This window comes from Scyliorhinus canicula, chromosome 2, assembly GCF_902713615.1.
Source record: "Scyliorhinus canicula chromosome 2, sScyCan1.1, whole genome shotgun sequence".
NCBI lineage: Eukaryota > Metazoa > Chordata > Chondrichthyes > Carcharhiniformes > Scyliorhinidae > Scyliorhinus > Scyliorhinus canicula.
Window position 1 is genome coordinate 144656928 of NC_052147.1, and position 26366 is coordinate 144683293.

The 26366-nt window shown below is 48.3% G+C and overlaps 1 protein-coding gene across 4 annotated transcripts in view; it reads right to left on the reverse strand.

The window, feature by feature from the left end:
- mdh1b (malate dehydrogenase 1B, NAD (soluble)) overlaps positions 1 to 24640 on the reverse strand; it is a 68425-nt gene extending 43785 nt beyond the window's left edge. For 2 of the 4 annotated variants that reach the window (XM_038787446.1, XM_038787448.1), the window contains exons 1-4: positions 24590 to 24640; positions 22207 to 22319; positions 15770 to 15904; positions 511 to 653 (exon numbers count right to left, since the gene is read on the reverse strand). In XM_038787446.1, coding sequence (XP_038643374.1) covers positions 511 to 653; positions 15770 to 15904; positions 22207 to 22319; positions 24590 to 24611 — 413 coding nt within the window. In that variant the 5' untranslated portion in view covers positions 24612 to 24640. Of the gene's footprint in view, positions 1 to 510; positions 654 to 15769; positions 15905 to 22206; positions 22320 to 24470; positions 24537 to 24589 lie in introns of those variants that run through there. The other 2 variants (XM_038787451.1, XM_038787455.1) reach the window with 2 other exon arrangements.
- Between the last annotated feature and the right edge of the window lie 1726 nt (positions 24641 to 26366).

The following is a 26366-nucleotide window of genomic DNA, read 5'->3' on the forward strand; positions in this document are numbered from 1 at the left end:
AGAGTTCATCAACAGGTAACAGGCTGGCTCTGAAGTAAGTTGATTAAAGCCTAGATTCATATCGGAAACACGTGTCTGGTGAATTGATGGTTCCATCAAAAGGATTAAAAGATGAGCTTGCGAAAACGCAGCCACTCCCGCGCTCACTCCACCTTCCTCCAAGTTTGTTATTTTGAAGCAAGTGTTACTATCAAAACGCTGTCATATGATCATATGACCAAACGCTGACAATTATGAAGAGTGTACTGAAGCAGGCAGAGTACTTGGTTTTTTTGCACCAACACAACTCTTTTACTCTTTGGAGAATAGTGGCGGGAAGTGGTGGACGGATTCCCAAATTGATTATGAGCCACTGAACCGTGTTGAACATTCCTTCTGTGGCCAACAGATCTTGATGTTGGACTCAAAGCTGGAGCTTCTGGTCCAGTGATAGCGGGTATATCCACTGCGTTACAAGGCTTCCTTATAGAGTAATAGTAATGTCCATGAGAGAAAACAATTTCCACTTACCCGCTAACCCAGATCGGCATTGGTTTCATCAGATTCTTGTAGAATGTTTCTTCCTCCCGCTCATTTTCGTTAGACATAAAGTTCTCCCTTGCAATCTTTAACATCAGTGTAGTCATCGTATCGGAAGTAAAACCATAATAACCCTGAAGTTGAAACAAGCACAGCAATTGCCTTACATCAGTTTCTGCAGGAATAATTCACTTGCCTAGCCTTCACACCTGTTTTTCAGATCTTTTTCCAACTAATACTGATGTTAAAACGTGTCATGTATACCGAATATCTGAAGATTTAAAACTTTTGGCAATGAAAATTGCCAATATGAGTTTGGAATAGAATGTGTCAACTTTGGCTCAGTGGGCAGCACTCTCATCCTCAGATCACTGGTCATTAGCTAGTGAGACCTTACTTTGTGTAAATTAGTTGCTACTTTTGTTACAATAAAACAGTCACTACAGTTCAAAAGTACTCAATTTGCTGTGAAGTTATTAGAGATGTCATGAGTGATGTGTACGGCAGTATATAAATGCAAGTCTTTCTATAAATGTTTTTCTGGCACTGTTAAAACAGGAATGATATAAGAAAACATTAAGCCGTTCATGACTGGAAGGAGTTATGGCCCAGGACAATAAGAACTTTGTGGTAGAAGTGTCTTAGTGTGCGACTTTAACCCCACAGCCAAAGTCATATAAAGATATACCAGAAGCCAAAAATGTAATAAAGAATAGTCAATACGGATGTTAAAAGGGAAGGCCAACCTTGGTCAACCTTGCTGAATTTTTTCCCCCCCCGTGTTTGAGTGGGTTTCGCCCCCACAACCCAAAGATCTGCAGGGTACGTGGATTGGCCACGCTAAATTGCCATTTAATTGGAAAACAAAAGGAATTGGGTACTCTAAATTTAAAAAAATCTGTGCTGAATTTGTTTTGAAGAACTAGCAGAAAAAGTGGACAAGGGTAATGGAGATATTTGGGGTGGGATTCTCCTTTGGCTGACACAAAAATCAAGAAACGCAATTGGGCGATGAATAGGTTCCGACACCAAAATCATAGTGGGCACCGATGATGCCAAATCGCAAATCACCATCACCTTGACAGTGGTGTCAATGCGTTCCAGAACGCATGTACAAGAAACACCGGTGGTATATCATTAGCTGACCTGACCCGGTATTCTCCGGGGCCTCCACAATTCTCCGTCTCCGATGGGCTGAGTTCCCGACGGCGCAGTTCACTTGTGCTTTTAAAAACCATGAAACCGGCGTTGTGGCTGATGAGGGAGAGAGATAGACATAGACATAGAACAGTACAGCACAGAACAGGCCCTTCGGCCCTCAATGTTGTGCCGAGCCATGATCACCCCACTTAAACCCACGTAACCCGCATACCCGTAACCCAACAATCCCCCCATTAACCTTACACTACGGGCAATTTAACATGGCCAATCCACCTAACCCGCACATCTTTGGACTGTGGGAGGAAACCAGAGCACCCGGAGGAAACCCACGCACACACGGGGAGGACGTGCAGACTCCACACAGACAGTGACCCAGCCGGGAATCAAAGAAGCGCAACCATGGACTGCTGGGCTGGACACTAGATGGGTTGGATTGGGTGGAGGGGCCCTGCCAGGGCCAGGGTAGGGGGGGAGATGGGGGAATGGGCCCAGTGGCTGGGGTGACCCCCCCAAAGAGCTGGGGCAGTGTCTAGTCACGGACTGCCATTCCCACTGCCTGAAAGGCAACCATCTTGCTGCACACCCCACTAACACCCACCTTTGCCCCTGGTTCTGCAGGGTGACACCACGTATGGGTGCTCCCATCCCTGCACACAACCCTCCACCATACCCCTCCCCACCCGGCCGCCACCCACCAGGGGGCATCAAATGGCCCATCCAAGAGCAATGCCCACAGTACACTGCACGAGGCCACCGGGTGGGGGCCACGGAGTATACCGCTGGCAAAAGCATGCCAGCCGACGGTACCCCTGGTAGCAGGGGCAGGCGCCAGGGCCAGAGGTCGCCACAGTGCCTGGCAATTAAGGGGCCAAGGGTGCGGAGATGTTGGGGGCGGGGAACATGAGGGGGCAGAGATCACCGTGTAGCCCATTGGGCGCGGGTGGGCACAGGAGTACCCATGCTAACATGTCTGCGTTTCACCCCCCGCAGACAATGGATATTCAAATTCAACCAGCAATGGTGTGGGGAACCAGCTGGTGCCAGGTCCCTGAGGGAGACAGTATCTTGGTGGCCGTCGGGGTACGCTACATAGGCGTACTGTGGGTTGGCGTGAAGTAGCTGTACCCTCTCAACCAACTGGTGCGCCTTGTGGAGTCGTACATGTTTACGGAGGAGTACGGGTCCTGGAGCTGCGAGCCAAGTCGGGAGCGACACCCCGGAGATGGACTTGCGAGGGAAGGCAAAGAGACGTTCATGGGGTGTTTCATTAGTCGCGGTGCATAGGAGCGACCAAATGGAGTGCAGGGCGTCGGGAAGGACCTCCTGCCAGTGGGAGGCCGGGTGATTTCTGGACTGTAAGTCCAGCTGGACGGCCCTCCAGACCGTCCCATTCTCCCTCTCCATCTGTCCGTTTCCCCGGGGGTTACAGCTGATCGTCCTGCTCAGGGCAATGCCCCTGTTTAGCAGGAACTGACGCAGCTCATCGCTCATGAATGAGGATCCCCTGTCGCTGTGGACGTAGGCGGGGAAGCCGAACAGAACGAAGATGGTGATGAGGGCTTTGATGACTGTGGCAGACGACATGTCGGGGCATGGGATGGCGAAGGGGAATCTGGAATACTCATCGACCACACTGAGGAAGTATGTGTTACAGTCGATGCAGGGGAGGGGCCCTTTGAAGTCCACGCTGAGGCGTTCAAAGGGGCGGGAGGCCTTAACCAGGCGTGCACGGTCTGGCCGGTAGAAGTGCGGTTTGCACTCTGCACAGACCTGGCAGTCTCTGGTGATAGCCCTGACTTCCTCGATGGAGTAGGGCAGATTGCGAACCTTGATGAAATGGTAATAACGTGTGACCCCCGGGTGACACGAGGTTGTCGTGCAGAGTCCAGAGTTGGTCCACTTGTGCGCTGGCATATGTACCTCGGGATAGGGCATCGGGGGGCTCGTTGAGCTTATCGGAGCGATACAAAATCTCGTAGTTGTAGGTGGAGAGCTCGATCCTCCACCTCAAAATTTTATAGTTTTTGATCTTGCCCCGCTATGTGTTGTTGAACATGAAAGATACCGACCGTTGGTCAGTGAGGATGGTGAATCTCCAGGCAGCCAGGTAATGCCTCCAATGCCGCACAGCTTCAACGATGGCTTGGGCCTCCTTTTCAACAGAGGAGTGCCGAATTTCGGAGGCATGGAGGGTGCGGGAGAAGAATGCCACGGGCTTGATTGCCTGGTTGAGGGTGGTGGCAAGAGCAACGTCTGATGCATCGCTCTCGACCTGGAAGGACAGCGTCTCGTCGACCGCGTGCATCACGGCCTTGGCGATGTTGGCCTTGATACGGTTGAAGGCCTGGTGAGCCTCGGCCGTCAGTCGGAAAATGGTGGAGTGAATGAGTGGGCGGGCCTCGTCCGCATAGTTCGGGGCCCATTGGGCATAATACAAAAAGAACCCAAGGCATCGTTTCAGGGCCTTGGGGCAGTGGGAGAGGGGGAGTTCCACGAGGGGGCACATGCGATCGGGGTCGGGCCCTAGAACTCCGTTCTGGACCACATAGCCGAGGATGGCTAATCGGTCCATGCTGAACACGCACTTCTCCTTGTTGTAAGTGAGGTTGAGGAGTTTAACGGTGTGGAGGAATTTCGAAAGGTTAGCGTCGTGGTTCTGCTGGTTGTGGCCGCAGATGGCGACGTTATCCAGGTACAGGAAAGTGGCCTGCATTCCAAACTGGTCAACCATTCGGTTCATCTCCCGTTGGAAGACCGAGACCCCGTTAGTGACGCCGAAGGGAACCCTGAGGAAATGGTAAAGGCGGCTGTCTGCTTCAAACGCGATGTACTGGCGGTCCGCCTTGCGAATGGGGAGCTGGTGGTAGGCAGATTTCAGGTCCACTGTCGAGAAGACCCGGTACTGTGCAATCTGATTGACCATATCAGATATGCGAGGGAGGGGGTACGTGTTGAGCTGCGTGTACCGATTGATGGTCTAACTGTAGTTAACGACTATCCTGTTTTTCTCCACCACTACCACTTGGGCTCTCCAGGGGCTATTGCTGGCCTTGATAATACCTTCCCGCTGCAGCCGCTGGACTTCAGGCCTGATGAAGGTCCTGTCCTGGGCACTGTACCGTCTGCTCCTGATGGTGACGGGTTTGCAATCCGGGGTGAGGTTCGCAAACAGGGAAGGTGGGTTGGCCTTAAGGGTCATGAGGCCACATACACTGGTGGTAGTGGCCCGCCAAATTTCAGGGTTAGACTCTGGAGGTTGCATTGGAAGTCCAGGCCAAGTAGCAAGGCAGCGCAGAGGTTAGGGAGGACGTAGAGCCAGAAGCCACTGAACTCTACGCCCTGGATGGTGAGGGTGGTGGTGCAGTATCCCCAGATTGCCACAGAGTGGGATCCGGAGGCCAGGGAGATTCTCTGGTTGGTGGGGTGGACCGTGAGGGAGCAGCGCCTTACTGTGTCGGGGTGGATGAAGCTCTCAGTGCTCCCGGAGTCCAGAAGGCAGGAAACCTTGTGCCCATCGACCTTCACTGTCATCGACGCGGTCGCGAGGTTGTGCGGTCGTGGCTGGTCAATCGTGACGGATGCCAGACGTGGCTGGTCGGCAGTGGTCGCAGGCGATGAGTGGCCCGATGAGGTGTCCGACAAGCAGGGGTCCTGAGGTGGGGATGATGGCGGCGCCTACGGGCCGCACGTGGTGTGAAGGGAGCAAGCTGGCGGCGCCCACGGGCCGCACATGGGGGGTGCCGGGGCAACCGCGTCGACCAAGTGGGCCTGGCACACAGCAGCAAAAATGTCCTTTCTTACCGCACTCCTTGCTGTGCAGCGTTGTCGGGGGTGTTTTGACTGTCTGCAGAAGTAGCACTTGGGTCGCCCGGGGTTGTTTGGTTGCCGAGCGACGTAGGCCTGGGGTTGGCTGGGGGAGGTCGCTGCTGGGGTGCATAGTAGGGTGTTCGCTGGCGGGGTCCACGATGTCCAGGAGGGGTGGGCCGTGCAGTCGGGGGCATACGCCTGTATATTGCGTGAGGCGACTGTGAGCGAGAGCGCTAGTTTCTTGGTCGCCGCAAGGTCGAGGGTAGCCCCTTCTAAGAGTCGCTGGCGGATGTAGGCCGACCTTATGCCTGTAACGAACGTGTCTCTAAGTAGCAGGTCAGAATGTTCAGCGGCCGAAACGGCCTGGAAATAACAGTCTCTCACTAGGAGTTGCAGGGCACGCCAGAAATCTTCCACAGACTCACCGGGGAGTTGATGCCACGTGGAGAGGAGATGCCTGGCGTAGATTTTGTTGGTCTGTTGTGTGTAGTTCTCCTTCAGTAGCACCATGGCCTCAGCGTAGGTCGGCACGTCCCGGATGAAGGGAGATGTCTGAGCTCAGCCGCGTATACAGGACCTGGAGCATCTGTGCCTCTGAGGGTGGTTCAGTCGCAGATCCGATGTATGCTTTGAAGCAAACTAGCCAATGTGTGAAGGCCGACTTGGCGTTGTCTGCTTGAGGGTGCAGCTGCAGGTGATCAGGCTTGATGCGGAGTACCATCGTTGTAAAATCTCTGCGTAATAAATTGATGCACTATCAATTACGGCGAGATAAGAGTAGAGAGTAATCGAGGTTTTATTACAGAGACGTGGAGCCTCCCGCAGCTGCTGCCGAAATGGCTGCAGCTCGGAGAGCCCACACATTTATACTCCGCCTACTGGGCGGAGCCAGCAGGTAGGGATCTACCGCTGTACCTGTAGTACATGGGCCTTACCGTAATACCCTCATATGCAGTATACACAATACAACAGTGGTGACTACCACAGACAGGTGGAGTGGGGGTGTGGGGGGGGGTTGTCCGAGACGCTGCGGTGTTCCGGCACCTCCCCTGTGGGAGTCACCGGCATGGGCCCCACCATCTCTTCCTCCTTTCCTCCCATGGGCCCCAGGCTACTACATGGGACCGAGATACGAGCAGAGCTATCCCCGCCACCTGCCGTTGCCAGTCCTGGAGGCCTGCTCTGGTTTCATCCAGGGCCTGCATGCTCGCAGCCAAGGAGCACAGGGAGTGGACCATCTCCATCTCAGACTGTGCCACTTCACCCATTAACTGTTCCATCACCTTCTGAGTTTGTGTCACAACAGTCAGTGACTACACCATCTCCCTCTGGGACTGGGCCATCTCCCTCTGTGCCTGTGCCCTGTCAACCAGCGACTGGGCAATGCTGCTGATGTTCCTAACGCTGGCCTGCTGTGATTGGGCTATGCTCAGGAGTGCCGCTATGATTTTGTGGCACATGGCTACCTGTGAGTCGGCAACCCAGTCCTGGGCCTCAGCCAGCGCCTGCACAGAATGCCTCAGGCCTTGGACATGCTGATCTATTGCCAAAACCATCGCTCCAATGCCTCCACCACAGATGCCACCCGTGCGGTGTTGGCCCAGTGGCACGTATCGTTGGCACCACCTCTTGCTCCTGCAAGCGGGTGGATGCCTGCAACTGCACCTGCAAGTGCTGGATGCTCACTGAGAACCCCTCATGCGACTGCATCTCCACAATCAATGGAAGTGTCAGTTCTAGAAGTCTGAAACCCTTCTGGACGGCAGCTAGTTCCTAGGGTTGGCCTGCCCTCCAACCGTTTGCCCCCTCGGGTATTCCTACCTCCACCTGCTGTGGTCAGATGTGTGGTGCACACCAGAGAGTGTCCCAGGAGCCTCTTCACTGAAGTGCCCAACCAAGGTGAGTGTCTCTGGAATGGTGAAGGGTGTAGGAGACAGCTGTGAGGGTAAGTCAGTGTCATCTTCCGACTCGAGCCCCGGGGTGTCGTGTGTCCCAGGCAGAGGGCTGCAGTCTGAACTGCCCTCGCCAATGCTCGGCTCATTTGGGGGGGGGGGGGGGGGGGTGCTGTAGCTCTGGTTGGGGGCTGGGGACATCAGATGGACCCACCCCATCTCCAGCAGCTCCTGCAAGACACAAGACAAGATGCATGGTTAGACCTCGGGCCTTGGGGGGGTGGTGGTGAGCATGGTTTAGGGTGAGGCGGTGGGTTGGTGTAGGGCGAGGGTGGTGTGAGGGTGAAGGTGGTGTGGAGATGAGGGTACTGGGGGTTAGGGTGGTGGGGGGGGGGATGAGGTTGGTGGGGGGGTGAGGGTGGTTTTGGGGTGGTGGTGAGGGGGGGGGGGGGAATTGACACACGTGTCATGGAGAACCGCAACCAAGCAGGGTCTCACTTCCTCACCCACGGCCGAGCTCCACCCCGGCAACTTCCCCTTCCTCCAGGCAGCCGACCACATGCAGGGCCATCTGCTCTGCCACGGTTAGAACACGAAGGTCTGGCGATCCCCCTCCTGTCTTGAGAGGGGGGGGGAAACAGAAAACAACAGTGTTAGACAATCCGACTGGTGACCTCAGTAGCCAGGCAGCTGGTATGGGTGCTGGTATCTGGTGCAGGGTGGGGGTTTGGATGCCCTCCGGGTTTGGGGGATAGGATTATGGATATGTGGGATGGGGGTTAGTACCAGTGATAGTGCTGCCTACTCTTCCTGGCCGCCCTGAGGAGGTCGTGCAGTTTCTTTGGCACTGCTGGCCAGTCTTACCCACAGCGCTGACCGCCTCTGCCACACGCGCCCAGGCATGTCGAATAGTGGCAGCTGGCAGTCTCCTTCCATGTCCAGGTTACAGAGTCATCTGCCACTCCTCCACAGCGTTCAGGAGGATCTTGAGCTCTGCATCTGTGAAACGTGGGGCCGCGCGTCTTGCTGCCATCTTGTGGCTGGGATGGTGTGTGTGGGGGTGTGAAATGCGGATATGCAGCTTCAGCGTGCCAGCCTCCTATGTCAATTGCGAAACCGGCTAACCTATCCCTGCTTCTCATTGGAATCGATGGTGTTCCACATGGCGCCGGTGTTAACCCCTCAAAAGTAGCAGAATCGTTCCAGGTGCAGCGCCTGAATTGCTGTCGTGAAAGTCCACAAAATCTGCATCAGCGTCACTTAGTCTCAGAAAATGAGAATCCCGCCAATTAACTTTCAAACGATGCCTTCAACAAGGTACCACACAGTAGACTCATGTTTAAACTTACAACATGTGGAGTCAGGGATAATTAGAAGAATGGACAACAAAAATGGGCAGCACGGTGGCACAGTGGTTAGCACTGCTGCCTCATAGCGCCAGGGACCCGGGTTCGATTCTGACCTCAGGTGATGTTTGTGTGGAGTTTGCACGCTCTCCCAGTGTCTGTCTGCGTTTCGTCCAGGTTCTATGGTTTCCTCCCACAGTCCAAAGATATTCAGGTTAGGTGGATTGGCCATGATAAATTGCCCCTTTGTGTCCAAAGGTTAGGTGGGGTTATGGGATGGGGCAGGGATTGGGCCAGGATGGAGAACTGTTTTGGCGACTTGATGGGCTGAATAGCCTCCTTGGCAGCACAGTGGGTAGCACTGTTGCTTCACAGCTCCAGGGTCATAGGTTCGATTGCCGGCTTGGGTCACTGTCTGTGTGGAGTCTGCACGATCTCCCCATGTCGGCGTGGGTTTCCTCCTGGTGCTCTGGCTTCCTCCCACAAGTCCCGAAAGACGTGTTGTTAGGTAATTTGGGCATTCTGAATTCTTCCTCAGTGTACCCGAACAGGCACCGGAATGTGGCGACTAGGGGCTTTTCACAGTAACTTCATTGCCGTGTTAATGTAAGCCTACTTGTGACAATAAAGATTATTATTATTCTGTACTATAGGAATTTGGTGAACAACAGCAATGGACAATGCTGGCTAAACAAAACAGTAAGCAGAGAGTAAGGGTTATAGGTATTGCTCAGAAGGCGTGAGGTGGTGTTCCACAAGGTTCACTGCTGGGATCATTGTTGTTCACCATTTAGAAAAACAATTTGAACTTCTGAATGAAAAACACAATATCAATGATTACTCCAAAATATTATTCCTGAGGATAACTGCAACAAAGTACAAGGGGACATTATCAAATTTGCAGAATGGGTAGTATGTATGGGTTAATCTGTTTCAAATAAATAAATGAGATAACAAAAATAAGGGGGTGCCCCACTCCTCGAGTTCAAATGGACTAGAGATGCAAAGGTATCTAAGAAGTGCTGATTCAGATCATTAAAAGTGTCAAACAGGTCAGCAAAGCAATGTAAAGTACAAAGAGAGTATTGGGGCAGAAAGGTTACATTCAATTTATAAAGAACCTTGGTATACGCCATTTAGAATATTCTGAACTGTTCAAAGCACATTAGAATAAAAGTGTAGGGGCACTGGAAAAGGTGCAAAAACAATTTACAAGGGTGATACCAGGACTGAGGGGCCGTAATTGTAGGATAGACTAAACAGGTAGGTGCTACTTCCTCTAAAATAGAGGATGTGGAGATGCCGGCGTTGGACTGGGTGAGCACAGTAAGAAGTCTTACAACACCAGGTTAAAGTCCAACAGATTTGTTTTGAAAGCTAGCGTTTCAAAGCAAACCCGTTGGACTTTAACCTGGTGTTGTAAGACTTCTTACTGTAAAATAGAGGAAACTGAGAGGTGGCGTTTAAAATTATGAAAGGGTTTGATAGTGTAGACAGAGCGATTTTCACTTGTGAAGCAGTGAAAAACTATGGGTCATAAATTTAAGATAGTTACTGAGAATTTGGAAGAAACTCCTCTACTCAAGTAGTGGTGGGAATGTGGAATTGTTGCCACATGGAGTTGCATGTTGAGAGTATAGCATAGATGCATTTAAAGAAAAACTAGGTAAGGAGTAGAAGGATATGATAATCGAGTCTGATGAAGTAATATGCGAGGACGCTTGTAACTTAGTCGATGAATTAATTTAACACTTTTCCTCTGATTTCAAGTCAGAACATGTGTCACAATATTAATGCATTCTAATGTTGCGCACCCTTTTCTCTTAATCATATGCAGCAATATTAAAAATTGCATTCCACCTGGCTGCAGAATGTCCTTAACCGACATTGGGAACTGGCTGCAGGGATTTGTGACATGGCCACTAGATGGCACATTCAGTAAGACTGGAAACTAAATAACTCATGGGGAGATTCCATTTCTACTCTCTGGGGTTGAAATCCTGTAATATGGTATTAATAACAAGTGCATTCACATATATATCTGAAATTTCTTTCCTATTTAATGAAATACAAAACTTGCCTTTCGTATCTTCAGGACATCCGAGAGCACTTCTCAGTTAATTAAGTGATTCTAATGTTAGCATATTCAAGGCTTTGTGGTGCAGTGGTTGGCGTTCTTGTCTCTGAGCCAGAGATTCTAAGGCCCAAGTCCCACCCCAGGATTTTATACCATGGAAAATGTATTCATGTGTTCACAATGTGGCCAAGTAGTTGAGTGTCAACCTGCAAATCCTTCCAATACATGCCAACGGTAGAGGGTAAGAGATTCCTGGTCAGCCATGTGTTGAAAAGTTGGAGTCTTGGCCAATCACTATCCATAGCCCCAGGCAGCAATATTTATGTAAAAATGTGTGTTGCCACAGCAAGCTGGACTCCCTGAGTAAACCGTGACACACCATCACCATAATGTGAGGACTTGGCAGCCAATTTTCACAGAGCCAAGTTCACACGAATAACAATGTGATGATGGCCAGATAAAATGTTTTAGTAAGACTGGTGGAGGGATAAATATTGCCCAGAATTCTCACATATCTCTCATGTGAGAAATATGAGAATGACTAGAGCGAGGGTAGGTCCGATCAAGGACAGTAGCGGGAGATTGTGTATTGAGTCTGAAGAGATAGGAGAGGTCTTGAACAAGTATTTTTCTTCAGTATTTACAAGCGAGAGGGGCCATATTGATGGAGAGGACAGTGTGAAACAGACTGATAAGCTCGAGGAGATACTTGTCAGGAAGGAAGATGTGTTGCGCGTTTTGAAAAACTTGAGGATAGACAAGTCCCCCGGGCCTGACGGGATATATCCAAGGATTCTATGGGAAGCAAGAAATGAAATTGCAGAGCCGTTGGCAATGATCTTTTCGTCCTCGCTGTCAACAGGGGTGGTACCAGAGGATTGGAGAGTGGCGAATGTCATGCCCCTGTTCAAAAAAGGGAATAGGGATAACCCTGGGAATTACAGGCCAGTTTGTCTTACTTCGGTGGTAGGCAAAGTAATGGAAAGGGTACTGAGGGATAGGATTTCTGAGCATCTGGAAAGGCACTGCTTGATTAGGGATAGTCAGCACGGATTTGTGAGGGGTAGGTCTTGCCTTACAAGTCTTATTGACTTCTTTGAGGAGGTGACCAAGCATGTGGATGAAGGTAAAGCAGTGGATGTAGTGTACATGGATTTTAGTAAGGCATTTGATAAGGTTCCCCATTGTAGGCTTGTGCAGAAAGTAAGGAGGCATGGGATAGTGGGAAATTTGGCCAGTTGGATAACAAACTAGCTAACCGATAGAAGACAGAGAGTGGTGGTGGATGGCAAATATTCAGCCTGGAGCCCAGTTATCAGTGGCGTACCGCAGGGATCAGTTCTGGGTCCTCTGCTGTTTGTGATTTTCATTAACGACTTGGATGAGGGAGTTGAAGGGTGGGTCAGTAAATTTGCAGATGATACGAAGATTGGTGGAGTTGTGGATAGTGAGGAGGGCTGTTGTCGGCTTCAAAGAGACATAGATAGAATGCAGAGCTGGACTGAGAAGTGGCAGATGGAGTTTAACCCTGACAAGTGTGAGGTTGTCCATTTTGGAAGGACAAATAGGAATGCGGAATACAGGGTTAACGGTAGGGTTCTTGGCAATGTGGAGGAGCAGAGAGATCTTGGGGTCTATGTTCATAGATCTTTGAAAGTTGCCACTCAAGTGGATAGAGCTGTGAAGAAGGCCTATGGTGTGCTAGCGTTCATTAGCAGAGGGATTGAATTTAAGAGCCGTGAGGTGATGATGCAGCTGTACAAAACCTTGGTCAGGCCACATTTGGAGTACTGTGTGCAGTTCTGGTCACCTCATTTTAGGAAGGATGTGGAAGCTTTGGAAAAGATGCAAAGGAGATTTACCAGGATGTTGCCTGGAATGGAGAGTAGGTCATACGAGGAAAGGCTGAGCATGCTAGGCCTTTTCTCATTAGAACGGAGAAGGATGAGGGGCGACTTGATAGAGGTTTATAAGATGATTAGGGGAACAGATAGAGTAGACAGTCAGAGACTTTTTCCCCGGGTGGAACACACCATTACAAGGGGACATAAATTTAAGATAAATGGTGGAAGATATAGAGGGGATGTCAGAGGTAGGTTCTTTACCCAGAGAGTAGTGGGGGCATGGAATGCACTGCCTGTGGAAGTAGTTGAGTCAGAAACGTTAGGGACCTTCAAGCGGCTATTGGATAGGTACGTGGATTAGGGTAGAATTCTTAAGATTAACTTCTTAAGGGCAGCACGGTAGCATTGTGAATAGCACAATTGCTTCACAGCTCCAGGGTCCCAAGTTCGATTTTGACTTGGGTCACTGTCTGTGTGGAGTCTGCACATCCTCCCCGTAACTGCGTGGGTTTCCTCCAGGTACTCCGGTTTCCTCCCACAGTCCAAAGATGTGCAGGTTGGGTGGATTGGCCATGAAAAATTGTCCAAAATTCTATGATTAACGTAGGACAAAAGTTCGGCACAACATCGTGGGCCAAAGGGCCTTTTCTGTGCTGTATTTCTCTATCTATCTAATACTTGGAGAATTCTTCTGCTTTTCTTTAAAGCAGTGCCATGAGGTATCTCATGTCTGCCCGAGATGGTAGATAGCACCTTTGTTTAAGATCTCAGCTTTGCCTCTGACAAATTCAAATGCTCAAGTCTCTGGAATAGGGTTTGAACCCATGATATTCTGATGCAAAAGCAAGAGTGCTCCCACTGAGACAAAGGTATTAATACAGTCTGGACTACAACAGTGCTATTTCAATTCATTTATGAGACTATTTGGAACCATATGGGTAGTGACTATAGTGAGATTAAAATTAAAAATGTAACATCAAAAAGCCAAAAAGAGGAAATCTTGAAGTGTGCTTGGGAAATAATCATAGCTGAATAGAGGGAAGCCCTCTTTAGGGATGGCTTTTTCTGCATCCACAGCCAGACAGGCAAAGAGAGCCTGGAAGCCTGTCTGGAACACTTGCTCCCAGCCCTGCAACTGGGTGTCTGCCTCCAGGCAGTTAGAATGCCCCCCTGCCACAGGAACAATAAAATCCCAGTCAACTTCCTTTAACTGTCGTTAACCGGCATCTTAGTGAGCTTAAAATGAAAGCAAATTGCTGCAGATGCTGGAATCTGAAACAAAAACTTAAAATGCTGGTCATTCTCAGCAGCTCTGACAACATCTGTGGAGAGAGAATGGAGAATGGAACATTTTGAATTTGGATGACTCTGTCAAAGTTAACTGCTCCCTGCTTCATAGCTCTGCTTGGCCCCGAACCTGCTTACTGTAAAATGGCTGGTGGCAAGCTAGCCAGAGCCAGTGTTTCTGGGTCCAAATCTGTTCATCATCTCAGCGGGGCCCAAAAATACTGCTCAATATGTTCGTTCCCCACACCTTTTTGTCCGTTTGTAACCCACACAAGGACACATAACCTACAAAATTATAAGAGGGGACGGATCTGACTTTGTCTTCCAGGTCTGCAACAATCCACATCAAACGTGGCCTCTTCATATTTGATTTACATAGAACATAGAACATAGAACAGTACAGCACAGAACAGGCCCTTCGGCCCTCGATGTTGTGCCAAGCAATGATCACCCTACTCAAGTCAACGTATCCACCCTATACCAGTAACCCAACAAACGCCCCCCCCCACCTTATTTTTTAGGACACTAAGGGCAATTTAGCATGGCCAATCCACCTAACCCGCACATCTTTGGACTGTGGGAGGAAACCGGAGCACCCGGAGGAAACCCACGCACACACGGGGAGGACGTGCAGACTCCGCACAGACAGTGACCCAGCCGGGAATCGAACCTGGGACCCTGGAGCTGTGAAGCATTTATGCTAACCACCATGCTACCGTGCTGCCCAATTATTTGATTTGATTTGTCACACGAGGGCCGAAGGGCCTGTTCTGTGCTGTACTGTTCTATGTTCTATGTATCGAAGTACAGTGAAAAGTATTTTTCTGTGGTCAAGGGAACATACACAGTACTTACGTAGTAGACAAAAAAAGAATAATCGACAGAGTACATTGTCAAATGGTACATCGACAGTGATTGGTTACAGTGTGGAACAAGGGGCCAAACAAAACAAATACATGAGTAAGAGCAGCATAGGGCATCGTGAATAGTGTTCTTACAGGGAACAGTCTGAGGGAAAGTTGTTGAGGAGTCCAGTAGCTGTGGGGAAGAAGCTTTTCCTATGTCTGGATGTGCGGGTCTTCAGACTTCTGTATCTTCTGCCTGATGGAAGAGTTTGGAAGACGGCAAAGCCTGGGTGGGAAGGGTCTCTGATAATGCTGTCTGCCTTCCTGAGGCAGCGGGAGGTGTGGCAAGTTTGTGTGATGCGTTGGGCTGAGTTCACCACACTCTGCAGTTTCTTGCGATCTTGGGTCGAGCAGTTGCCATGCCAGGCTGTGATGCAGCCATATAGGATGCTCTCTATCTCACATCTGTAGAAGTTTCTGAGAATCAATGAAGACATGCCAAATTTCTTTAGCTTCCAATGGAAGTAGAAACATTGTTAGGCTTTCTTGAGTGTTGCATCAACGTGAGTGGAACAGGACAGAATGTTGGTGATGGTGACCCCCAGGAACTTAAAGCTATCGACCATCTCCACTTCGGAGCTTTGATGCGGACGGGACAGGACGGGACGGGACGGGACGGGACGGGGGGGGGGGGGGGGGGGGGGGGGGGAGGGGTCGTGTTACGCTTCCTGAAGTCGATGATCAGTTCCTTCATCTTTCCAACATTTAGAGAGATGATGTTTTCGGTGCACCATGCAACCAAGTGATCTATCTCCCTTTTATAGTCTGAATCGTCGTCGTTTGAGATATGACCAACCACAGTCGTTTCATCCAGAAACTTATACATTGAGTTGGAATTCAGAAAAACCTCAGACAAAACAAATCATTACAGTTTCCAGCACATTTCAACTTGCAAATGGAATTGAAACATCAGAACATTTATAAATCTTACCTGTGCATACTCCATAAAGTCGTTGTATCCACCCAACAGTAATCCCTTTCCTCCACGGTCCACAAGTTCTCGCCAGATAATTGGGGAATTCTCATGCACCCAGTCATTTTTTTTGCACAACTCTTGAAGCCATTTCTGGAGAAAGACAACGATGAAGATATGGAATATGCATATTTTCTTGAACCCCAGAGTCAAAGAAAGTCACTTAAGAAAGAAATAGATTTCTAAACTCTAAGGGGAGGGATTTACCATGCAACCCGCTGCGAAGCAACCCACCATTGGCTAGCAGTGGGATCTTCTGGTCCCGCCATTGTCAATTGGGCTTCCCGTTGAATGCACCCCTCACCACCGAGAAACCCGTGATGGTAGTTCAATGCCAGAGGGACCTTGGCATGAAATTCCGGCCTAAGGGTGTCAAGGTGTATGAAGAGAGCGCTGGAGTACGATATTGAAATAGAGGATCAGCAATGATCATGTTGAACGGCAGAGCAGAATCGAAAGGCTGAATGGCCTAACCCTGCTCCTAGTTTCTAGTTTCCTAGCTCCTATTTATATTTGTGGGAATGCACAATATTAAACAAGAATCAAAACCAAATGGACATTTGCTTACAAAGAGTTAAAATCAAGCCTGTGTCAGTATAGTGGGGCAGAGAAAATACTTCTACCTATTTTAACCAAATCAAGAATTTGCAAATGTGCGTAAACCCAAATTAAACCTGGGTGTTAACATTTTTCGGACCGCCCTTACAAGTGGTTATTTGTGCCCAAACATAATCTAGTCCACTACTATTCTGGAACTTCCCTTCACCTATCTCACCCCGCCTGGGGTGGGGGTGGAGGATGGGAGAGGTTCGAGGGGGCATTATTGGCCAGCATAATCCAATCGCCCATATGGTCACACATAGCTTGCCAGCTCATGCAGATGAGGTATTGGCCTTGAAAACTGTGACCGCCTCATCATCATCACCTCTGACATAAGCAGACACATTTTCACATAACGAATGTTCAGCATTTGAAATGCACTGCCTGACAGGGTTATGGGTACAGATATCAAAAGGAAATTGGATAAATATTCAAAGGAGAAAACCCAAAGGGATTTGGGGACAGTACAGGGGAGTGGGACAAACTGGATTGCTCTTCTAAAGAGCAACCAGACTGGATGGGCTGACTAGGCTCCTCCTGTTCTGACTACTCTAGAGCTGGAATAGGCACTCAAAAGTCAAAAATCTATCTGATTGAGGAAACTATCCTGAATGCATTCTCAACTGTTATTGCCTTTAATACTGTTTCTGTTACTTCTCTTCCACATTAAAAATTAAACTCTTCCATTATAACCACATTGTGTTAAAAACTTTCCTGATCTTGGTACTTATACATCTGCCCCACTCTCCACCCAAGTAAATCATTCTGAATGGCCTGTATCAAAGTCTTGCTTTATTTACTATTCCTTAATTCGACCCATAAATTCTTGTGGTGCAGTGGGTAGTGTCCCTGGAGTAAATCTTCCAGTGCCGCCCGCTCCAGGAATCATTGGCCCACCTCCAGTCACTGAGAAAGTGGTTCTGGAGATGATTATGAGGCACCCCCACCTGTCACCCCCATATCCCCCTCTGAGCCCCATACCCGCTTATGCCCATTGCTCCTTCACTGCCCCAAAACTCCATTACACCCCATACCTTTCACATTCTGCCATATGCCCAATCCACTTACCCAGTATCCACCATAAACAGAACTCACCAATCCTATAATACTATTTAGATATCTTTGAAAAGCTAATAAATCTGCCAAAATAAACAAACATGATTTGATTATCTACTTAAAAAAACATTATCCTCTTAAAAGCTATTAAAAAAAGAAGCTCAGTTCCCTTGTCAGCTGTGTCAACAAACTCTGCTGAGCAGAATCCATTAGTGGTTTGGTGGACACCAAATATACGTAATAACATTCTACTGAACAAATATGTCAACAAACCGTCCTGATCAGAATCAGAACACACCTAAACAGATGGTTCAAGGGAACCTAAAAGAAGAAAAATCAAAGAAATGGGGACATTTCACACAATCAGATCTGGATTTAATATCAGTATTGTACAATGCACAATAGCAATTTATCCTTTAGATAATGTGGTCTAATGCATCTGAAAACTTTTCCGATTTTTCAATAATGTTCTCTTTTCTGAAAGCTTTCAGTTGTCAAAATTATTTAATGGTCACTTAAAGTTTCAAAACAAAGCACTATGGTCAATCACTGTTGTAAAAACAGGTACAAGTTATGTTACAACATTAAATTATGACATGTGAAGTAAGCAACACCTTTTGCACTTTTCTTTCATACGGTACCCACCTCCAAACCACGGTTCACAACACTTCTGTGCTTGTGCGATTCACATCACCTAACAAAGCTGACCCCTTTCATCAAAACACTGCTGAAATTCCCACTCCTACAATGATGCCAGCAACATTGGGCAGCAGCATGTGGGCTTAGAATCCATATGGATGCTCAATTGTTGTGGGTATTCTATTTATAAATATAGGAATAATAGCAGTTCATCACAGCTTCTTTGGCAGCACCTCCAACACCCATGAGCTCTACCACCTAATAGGACATGGAAAGCAGATGCTTGGTATTAATTGTATATTAATTGCATGTTTAATTGAATCCAGTGAGCACAAATGCTCAGAACTGTCCATAAGTTGTCACAAAATAGCTTCAGATGTGTAAATTATCAGGCTGCACTGATCCTTTCAGAGGTACTTTATAGATATATATATATATATAAACTTAGTGGGCAGCACGGTAGCATAGTGGTTAGCATCAATGCTTCACAGATCCAGGGTCCCAGGTTCGGTTCCCGGCTGGGTCACTGTCTGTGCGGAGTCTGCACGTCCTCCCCGTGTGTGCGTGGGTTTCCTCCGGGTGCTCCGGTTTCCTCCCACAGTCCAAAGATGTGCGGGTTAGGTGGATTGGCCATGCTAAATTGCCCGTAGTGTCCTAAAAAGTAAGGTTAAGGGGGAGTTGTTGGGTTACGGGTATAGGGTGGATATGTGAGTTTGAGTAGGGTGATCATTGCTCGGCACAACATCGAGGGCCAAAGGGCATGTTCTGTGCTGTACTGTTCTAAATCTAAACTGCAGTTGTTTGATTAGGGGTGCATGCTATGTAACCTGTGCTTCTTGTAAATAAACATTTGTAAATGTATGAAGACTAGGCTCTGGTTCTTTCCTCCTCGGCCAGGTTATCTGAGATTAAACATATGGGAACATCACCATCTCCAAGGCACAGAGCAGGTATATGTGCTGACTTGGACATATATCATTGTACCTTCATGCTGGGTTGAAATCCTGGAACTCCTTACATAACAGTTTGCCATCCGGAATGCAGCGATTTGAGAAGTCCCATCAGCACGTTCTCAAAAGTGACTAAAAATGGTCAATAAATGCCAGCGTTGCCCTTTTAATTGAATGGTGACAAAATAATAATGGTGACCATCATATCTCTTGCACCTCTCACCTCTGGAATACTTTATCAGCAGCACATACATATGCAGAGATGCGAGGGGGGAACGATTTGGGAAATCTCTGCGGTCTGTATTTCTGTTGGGGGTCTCTGTTGGGGGCGACTGATGGGGAGAGGGTCTCTGTTGGGGGTGACTGATGGGGGTCTATATTAGGTATGACTGATAGGGGGATCTGATGGGGTCTCTGATGAAGGGGTCTGTTGGGGGTGACTGATGTGGGTCTCTGCTGGGCGTGACTGATGTGGGTCTCTGTTGGGGGGGGCCTGGTGGGGAGATCTGGTAGGAGTCTCTAATAGGGGTGTCTGATTGGGGAGCTAGAGGGGTTTGTGGTGGGAGGCAGGTCACACTCATGCATGCGTGCTGTGGGGTGGTGGGGTGATCTTTTATTCCCGTGGTTGGGGGAAGGGGGGGGAATGCCTCTATTTGTCACCGGAGGTTGGGATGGGGGGGGGGGGGGGGGGGGGCAGGATTCGCATTGTGGAAGGGGGGATGGACCTCCACCGGACCTTTGTATCAGGCCGTCCACCAAAATGGGGGTCTGAGACAGGGATTCTGATGGAAGCCAGTGAGCTCTCCTCCATGCATAAATTAGCATGGTAAAGGAGAGAGACTCCCACCGAGGCATCTCTCACAGTGCCAGAGGAGACCAGGAGCAAGCCTACGCTAGTGGGAGCACTTATCTCCAGAACAGAGAATCCAACCCATTTCTATCACAAATTCGATCCCCTTCTGCTGAGACAGACATGATCGGGATATTTAAATCTCATAGAATCATCGAATTCCTACAGTGCAGAAGGAGGCTGTAATGACCTCCAATTAGCATTATTGGTTGGCCAATTGGAGTATGAGCTCCCTCAATGATAGCTCATTGAGGGGGTCCATATAAGCACCTGTGTAGGCTTTGTGATCCAGTCTTAAGTTGACTGGACTGCTAGCAGCACTGTTGGAGCTGCTCTTGTATATAGTTATTGGCAATAAATATTGGTGTGGTGACGGGACTCCTGCCTCCTGTGGATCATTACAGAGGCCATTCGGCCCATTGAGTCTGCACCGACCTTCCTTAAGAGCACCCTATCCATGTCCACTCCCCAGTCCACCCTGCCCTATCCCCGTAACCTAACCTGGACAATAAGGGGCAATTTTTATGGCCAATCCACCTAACCTGCATCTTCGGACTGTGGGAGGATTCCAGAGCACCCTGAGGAAACCCACGCAGACACAGGGAGAACGTGCAAACTCCACAGACAGTGAACCAAGGTCGGAATTGAACCCAGGTTCCTGGTGTTGTGAGGCAGCAGTGCTAACCACTGTGCCACCATGCCACCCAGATCTCAAAGATCCTCTCTCAAGCGCAATATCATCTCTGTATTGTCTCCGTGTAGACATCGCAATTGGCTCTTGGGCAGTTCTTTTAGCCTTATAAGAGTCCTTATAATCTGCAGAGGAAAGATACTCCTTGCTGATAAATTAGAACCCAAAAATGTTTGGATAACTAGCTGCATCACTCATTGTACTTTCCGAGTTGTTGTCAAATCATTTCAAAAACAACTAGGGCAAACAAGTATATTAATAATGCCATTCTACTCCAATTTTGTTTATTCAGGCCAGCAAGGGCATTTGAGTTTGAATTACCCCCAATTCCAACTTCCTGGAACCAATGGAGTATGAAGTTGCTCAATTTGTTAGCCTGGCATGACTCCCCTTATTGTGTACCAGAGCGAGTCGCAAGCATACCTTTTAAAAAAAATGTATTTTATTACAAAGATGTATCAAAACAGGTTAAAGCAGGGGTGGGCAAACTACGGCCCGCGGGCCGCATGCGGCCCGCCAAAGGTATTTCTGCGACCCCACCAAGTCATTAAAAAAAAAAAAAAAAAATGTCTTTTAATTTTTTTTTTTTTAAATTTTTTTTAAGGTTAATGGGGGGGGGGGCTGTTGGGTTACTTACTGGTATAGGGTGGATACGTTGACTTGAGTAGGGTGATCATTGCTCGGCACAACGTAGAGGGCCGAAGGGCCTGTTCTGTGCTGTACTGTTCTATGTTCGATATGAGGCGCCCAGAATCATAACCGGGTGAAGTAATTATTTTACTTAAAATACTATGCGGCCCTTTGTGAATTGTGAATTTCTGAATGTGGCCCTTGCATGGAAAAGTTTGCCCACCCCTGGGTTAAAGTGACTAAACACCCCAGGAAACATGCGTCCCTACAATCAACTACACAGTCTGTACAGATTTTTACTTTTTTTCACCCCGCCCCCCCCCGGTCCCTCAACGAACAGCCCCTCGAAAACGGTCACAAACATCCCCCACCTTTTCTCAAACCCCCTGAATAGCCCCTTAACTCATACTTTATCTTCTCTAATCGTAGGAAGTTGTGCAGGTCACCCAACCAAGCCGCTACCCCCAGTGGCGATGCCAACCGCCACTCCAGCAAAATTCGCCGCCCTGCAATCAGAGAGGCAAAGGCCAAGACATCGGCCTTCCTCCTCTCCATGAGCTCTGGCTTCTCTGAGACCCCAAGTATCACCACCAAAGGATCCGGGTCCACCTCCTCCTCCACTATCCTGGCTAAGACCGCGAACAATCCCGCCCAGAATCTTCCCAATTTTTTTGCAACCCCAAAACATGTGCACGTGATTCACTGGCCCTCGCCCACACCTCTCATACTCATCTGCTACTCCCTGAAAGAACCCACTCATTCTCGCCCGAGTCATATGTAACCTGTGCACCACCTTAAACTATATCCGGCTCATCCTTGCACATGAGGAGGTGAGTCGCAAGCATACCTGCTCAAAGAAACACCGTAAACAATTGGATTCAAAGAAATACAAAGATCAGATCTCAAATGCAGCTGCTTTTAACTTTTCTATATATTTAAAAAAGTTGTTTTTCCTGTTTTCAGTACCACAGTGACTGACCTGCCAATCTTCGGGTGCTTGGACAATTTTATGCACCTGGAAGTCTGGCAAGTTTTTACAAAGATAGTCTGCCACAAGTTCTGTCTTGGCATAATACGGACAGTTTGCTCTACCTGTAAATATCAAAACAAATGCACAGCCATGTAATATTTATTATTCCGTAAGAACATCCCCATAATAGTCGAAAATTATTATTGGCCGTCCGTTTTACACATTCAACCTCCCTACTTGTCATCTTGTCAATTATCCCTCGCACTCTTTCTCTCGGTGATCCAAAAAATGGCCCCTTGAAATAATAATAATCTTTATTAGTTCCACAAGTAGGCTCACATTAACACTGCAATGAAGTTACTGTGAAAATCACTTATACAGTCCTTTTCCAGGGATTTTTCCCATACCTATTTCACAGCTGTGGATGGAAAATTAGCTGCCACATTTCTTAAATTAGTGACCATACGTCAAAGGTATTTCATTGGCATTGTTGAGGGTTTTGGCGTGTCTTGTAAAAGGTGTTACAAAATTCTAACACCTTTTACCTATCTTTCTCTATTTTTTTCTCTTTGGCCATATTTTAAAAAGGATGATCGTCTCCACTGGGACACACTTGCTGAAATACAGTTGCATAAGCATTGGAAGCTTGCTTCCCTAGGATCTTGGCTCAACAAGTCTGCTATTCATGAGAGGTAGCACTCTTAGAAATTATTGAATCGCATGATTGTGGTAACGGATCACGGGGGGGGCAAAATGAAGGTACCTGCATCTGTACAGGTATTACTTCTGTATACATAACTGTTTATATTGATTTTTTTCTTTTCTTTTTGTCTCATATATCCACTTTGTAAATATCTTTTTATTACTGTGTGATGTTCCTTGCAATGTTATCATAAACGAATAAAAATATTTTTTTAAAAATCATAGAATCCCTACAGTGCAGAAAGAGGCCATTCAGCCCATCGGGTCTACACCGACCCTCTGAAAGAGCACACAAGCCAGGCCCCCAGTCTATTCCCTGCAACCCCACCCAACCCACACATCCCTGGACACTAAGGGGCAATGTTACATGGCCAATCAACCTAATATCTTTGGACTGTGGGAGGAAACCGGAGCACCCAGGGGAAACCCACGCAGACACAAGGAGAATACAAACTCCACACAGGCGGTCACGCCAGGCCAGAATTGAACCCGAGTTTCCGGCGCTGTGAGTCAGCAGTGCTAACCACTGTGCCACCGTGGTGTTAGACATTTGACCCACACTTCAGAGACCTGCATATATTCTGGCTGATACCTCAATGCAGTGCTAAAGGAGTGCTGCACTGACAGAGCCAACTTTCAGCCAAGACATTAAACCAACTAAACGAGACATTAAAATTCTCTCCCAGATGGCTGTAAATCCACCTTCCTTTCATTTCCCCTTGGGGCGGCATGGTGACACAGTGGTTAGCAGTGCTGCCTCACAGCGCTAGGGACTCAGGTTCAATTCCGGCCCTGGGTGACTGTGTGGAGTTTACACTATCGCCCCATGTCTGCGTTCGTTTCCTCTGGGTGCTCTGGTTTCCTCCCACAGTCCATACATGTGCAGGTTAGGTGAATTGGCCATGGTAAATTGCCCTTAATGTCCAAAGATGTGCAGGTTAATTGGGATTAGGGGTTACAAGGATAGGGCAACGGAATAGGCCTAAGTATGGCACTCTTTCAGAGGGTTGGTGCAAACTCAATAAGCTGAATGGGCTCCTTCTGCACTGTAGGAATTCTATGATTCAAAGAAAAGAAGGGGTTTTCTTCTGGCGTACCTGGTCAGTAGTTATCTCTTATCTACTACTACTGGAGGAAAAAGCACGTTATTTGGTCATTTATCTCTGTTTTCCTGAATTATAACACTAGCTACAGCACAACAGTAATTAACTGGGTGTAAATAGAATTTACAGCACAGGCACATGCCATTCAGGTCAACTGATCCATAATGGTGTTTCTTCTGTACATGAACTTGCTCCAGTTCTATCAACATATCATTCTATCACTTTCCCCGGCCTCTTGTACCGATCCAGCTTCGCCAAAAGTGCACCTTTTGAGCATGAATGGTTCAATCTTAATGCAGGTCTTTGTATCTTTCTTCTTTAATGCAAGTTGGTTTTCTCTTTTTAATCTGCACCCCATATAGCCAGTGAGGATGCCTGACTCGGGGCACAAACCCAGCTGTTCATTGACCTTCCTTCCCCTCTGGTCTGGGGTTAATTCACTGCCCCCTACCCCCACTCCCAACTCACCCTTCTCCAAGATTAATGCTGTTATTTTTGTTAAATCTACATCCCGAGCTCCAGCCGTTTAAAACTATCATTGTTTCAACGCTTTTACTTCATTTCATATGAAGGTTCCTCCGACCCACCTGCCACCACGAACTTGGCCATGTTGTTTGAGGCGTTGCCAGGCAACGGAAAGCGCCCGGACCCAAATAGCGGTTACACCGAGCCGCGCCGCCTATTTCACCCTCCGACTGCAGCGGGAGCCGCAACAATAAGGTTCTAAACTCCAGGCATTTCTGACCAATACAACCTAACTTTAGAGAGAACAAAATAGTAAGATCCATCTGTCCAGCTTGCAGTGATTTGATTTAAAGTGCCAAGACTTTAAAACAGTGGTTTTGGTGCATCTAGATGATTTGAGGGAGGTAGCATAGAAAGGACAAGTTAAGTCGGTGGACCAGAGGGAATATTGTTGAAATCAAAGGCACTGTTCCAGGAGGGCTAAGTGGACAACACACACACCTCTTCAATGATCCTAGATAAGGATTAGATTTAGAGGGGTCTCGGGCTCCTTGCTCCCAGGGTACAGAGATACAATGGTCAAACTAAATGGTGCTTTAGTTCGACTATCCTCCATTATTTTTGGTAATTAAGTAGTGATTTAAGCCAACTGTGATAAGAGCATTTCTGGAGATTTCATCACATGGCTTTCTCCCACAGTCCAGTCATTCATTGGCCAACACGTCCATCCTTGTTACCATCTACCAATTGGAAAGCAAAATACTCATCATCCAATTGGGTGATGCTCGACTCCCAGCCAAAGTCTCCCCCCCCCCCCCCCCCCCCCCATTTTCAATATTGTTATATTTGGTAAAGAAAAAATGTTCAAAGAAAATTGTGTTTTTCAATATACTGGTGATTTTTCTCCAGAGTTGCACACAACAGTTCAATTCATGGAGATTCCAGGCCAACCCTAGAGGATTGGTAACCATTTATCGCCAATCTACGAGAGATCATTAAAGTACCAGAGGTGAGGGGCAGCATGGTGGCACAGTGGTTCGCACTGCTGCCTCACAGCGCCGAGGACCCAAATTCAATCCCACTGTCCATGTGGAGTTTGTACATTCTCCCTATGGCTGCGTGGGTCTCAACCCCACAACTCAAAGATGTGCAGTGTAGGTTTATTGGCCATGCTAAATTGTCCCTTAATTGGAATTTGTTTTCTAAAAAAGTACCAGAGGTGATGCAAAAAAAAATCAAAGTTGATTCCTGGTCTCAATGAGCTCTCAGTTCAGAGAAAAGGCTGGAGAATGTTGTGCTCTGCCAGTATGAATTGGAGCATCCAAGACAGGGGGCTGGATTCTCCGCTCTGCCGCATTTCTGTCTCACCCTGTCAGTGGGATGCTCCGTTACACCGACTGCTCAATGGGGTTTCCCATTGTGGGGTAGCCCCACACCGTCGGGCAGCCCCCGGGCTACCGGCAAAACAGAGCATCCTGCCGGTGGAGAATTTCCATTGGCTGATGCCGGAATCGGGAAATGCGATTGGGCGAGGAATGGCATGTGAGGTGAAAACTGAGGCTGACCCAACATGCTCTGGTGCCTTGAAAGTGGCGTCAATGTCTTCTACTCTGCACGGACAGTAAACGCCATTAGCATATCATCAGTGGGCCTAGCCCGGTAATCCCTCAGGCCTCTGCAATGCTCTGCCTCCACCAGGAGGAATTACTGACGGCAAGTTTTACTTGTGGTTTTAAAAATCGGGGAACAGGCTCCGTGGCTGCACAGGGAGCAAGAGCAGATAGGACATGCAGAGGCATGACAGTGGGGGCTGGGGGCATCTGCTTGGCCAGGGGAGGGGACAGCAGGGAGTGACCAATGACCAGGGGATGGGCTGTAGGGTCGGGATTAACCCCCCCC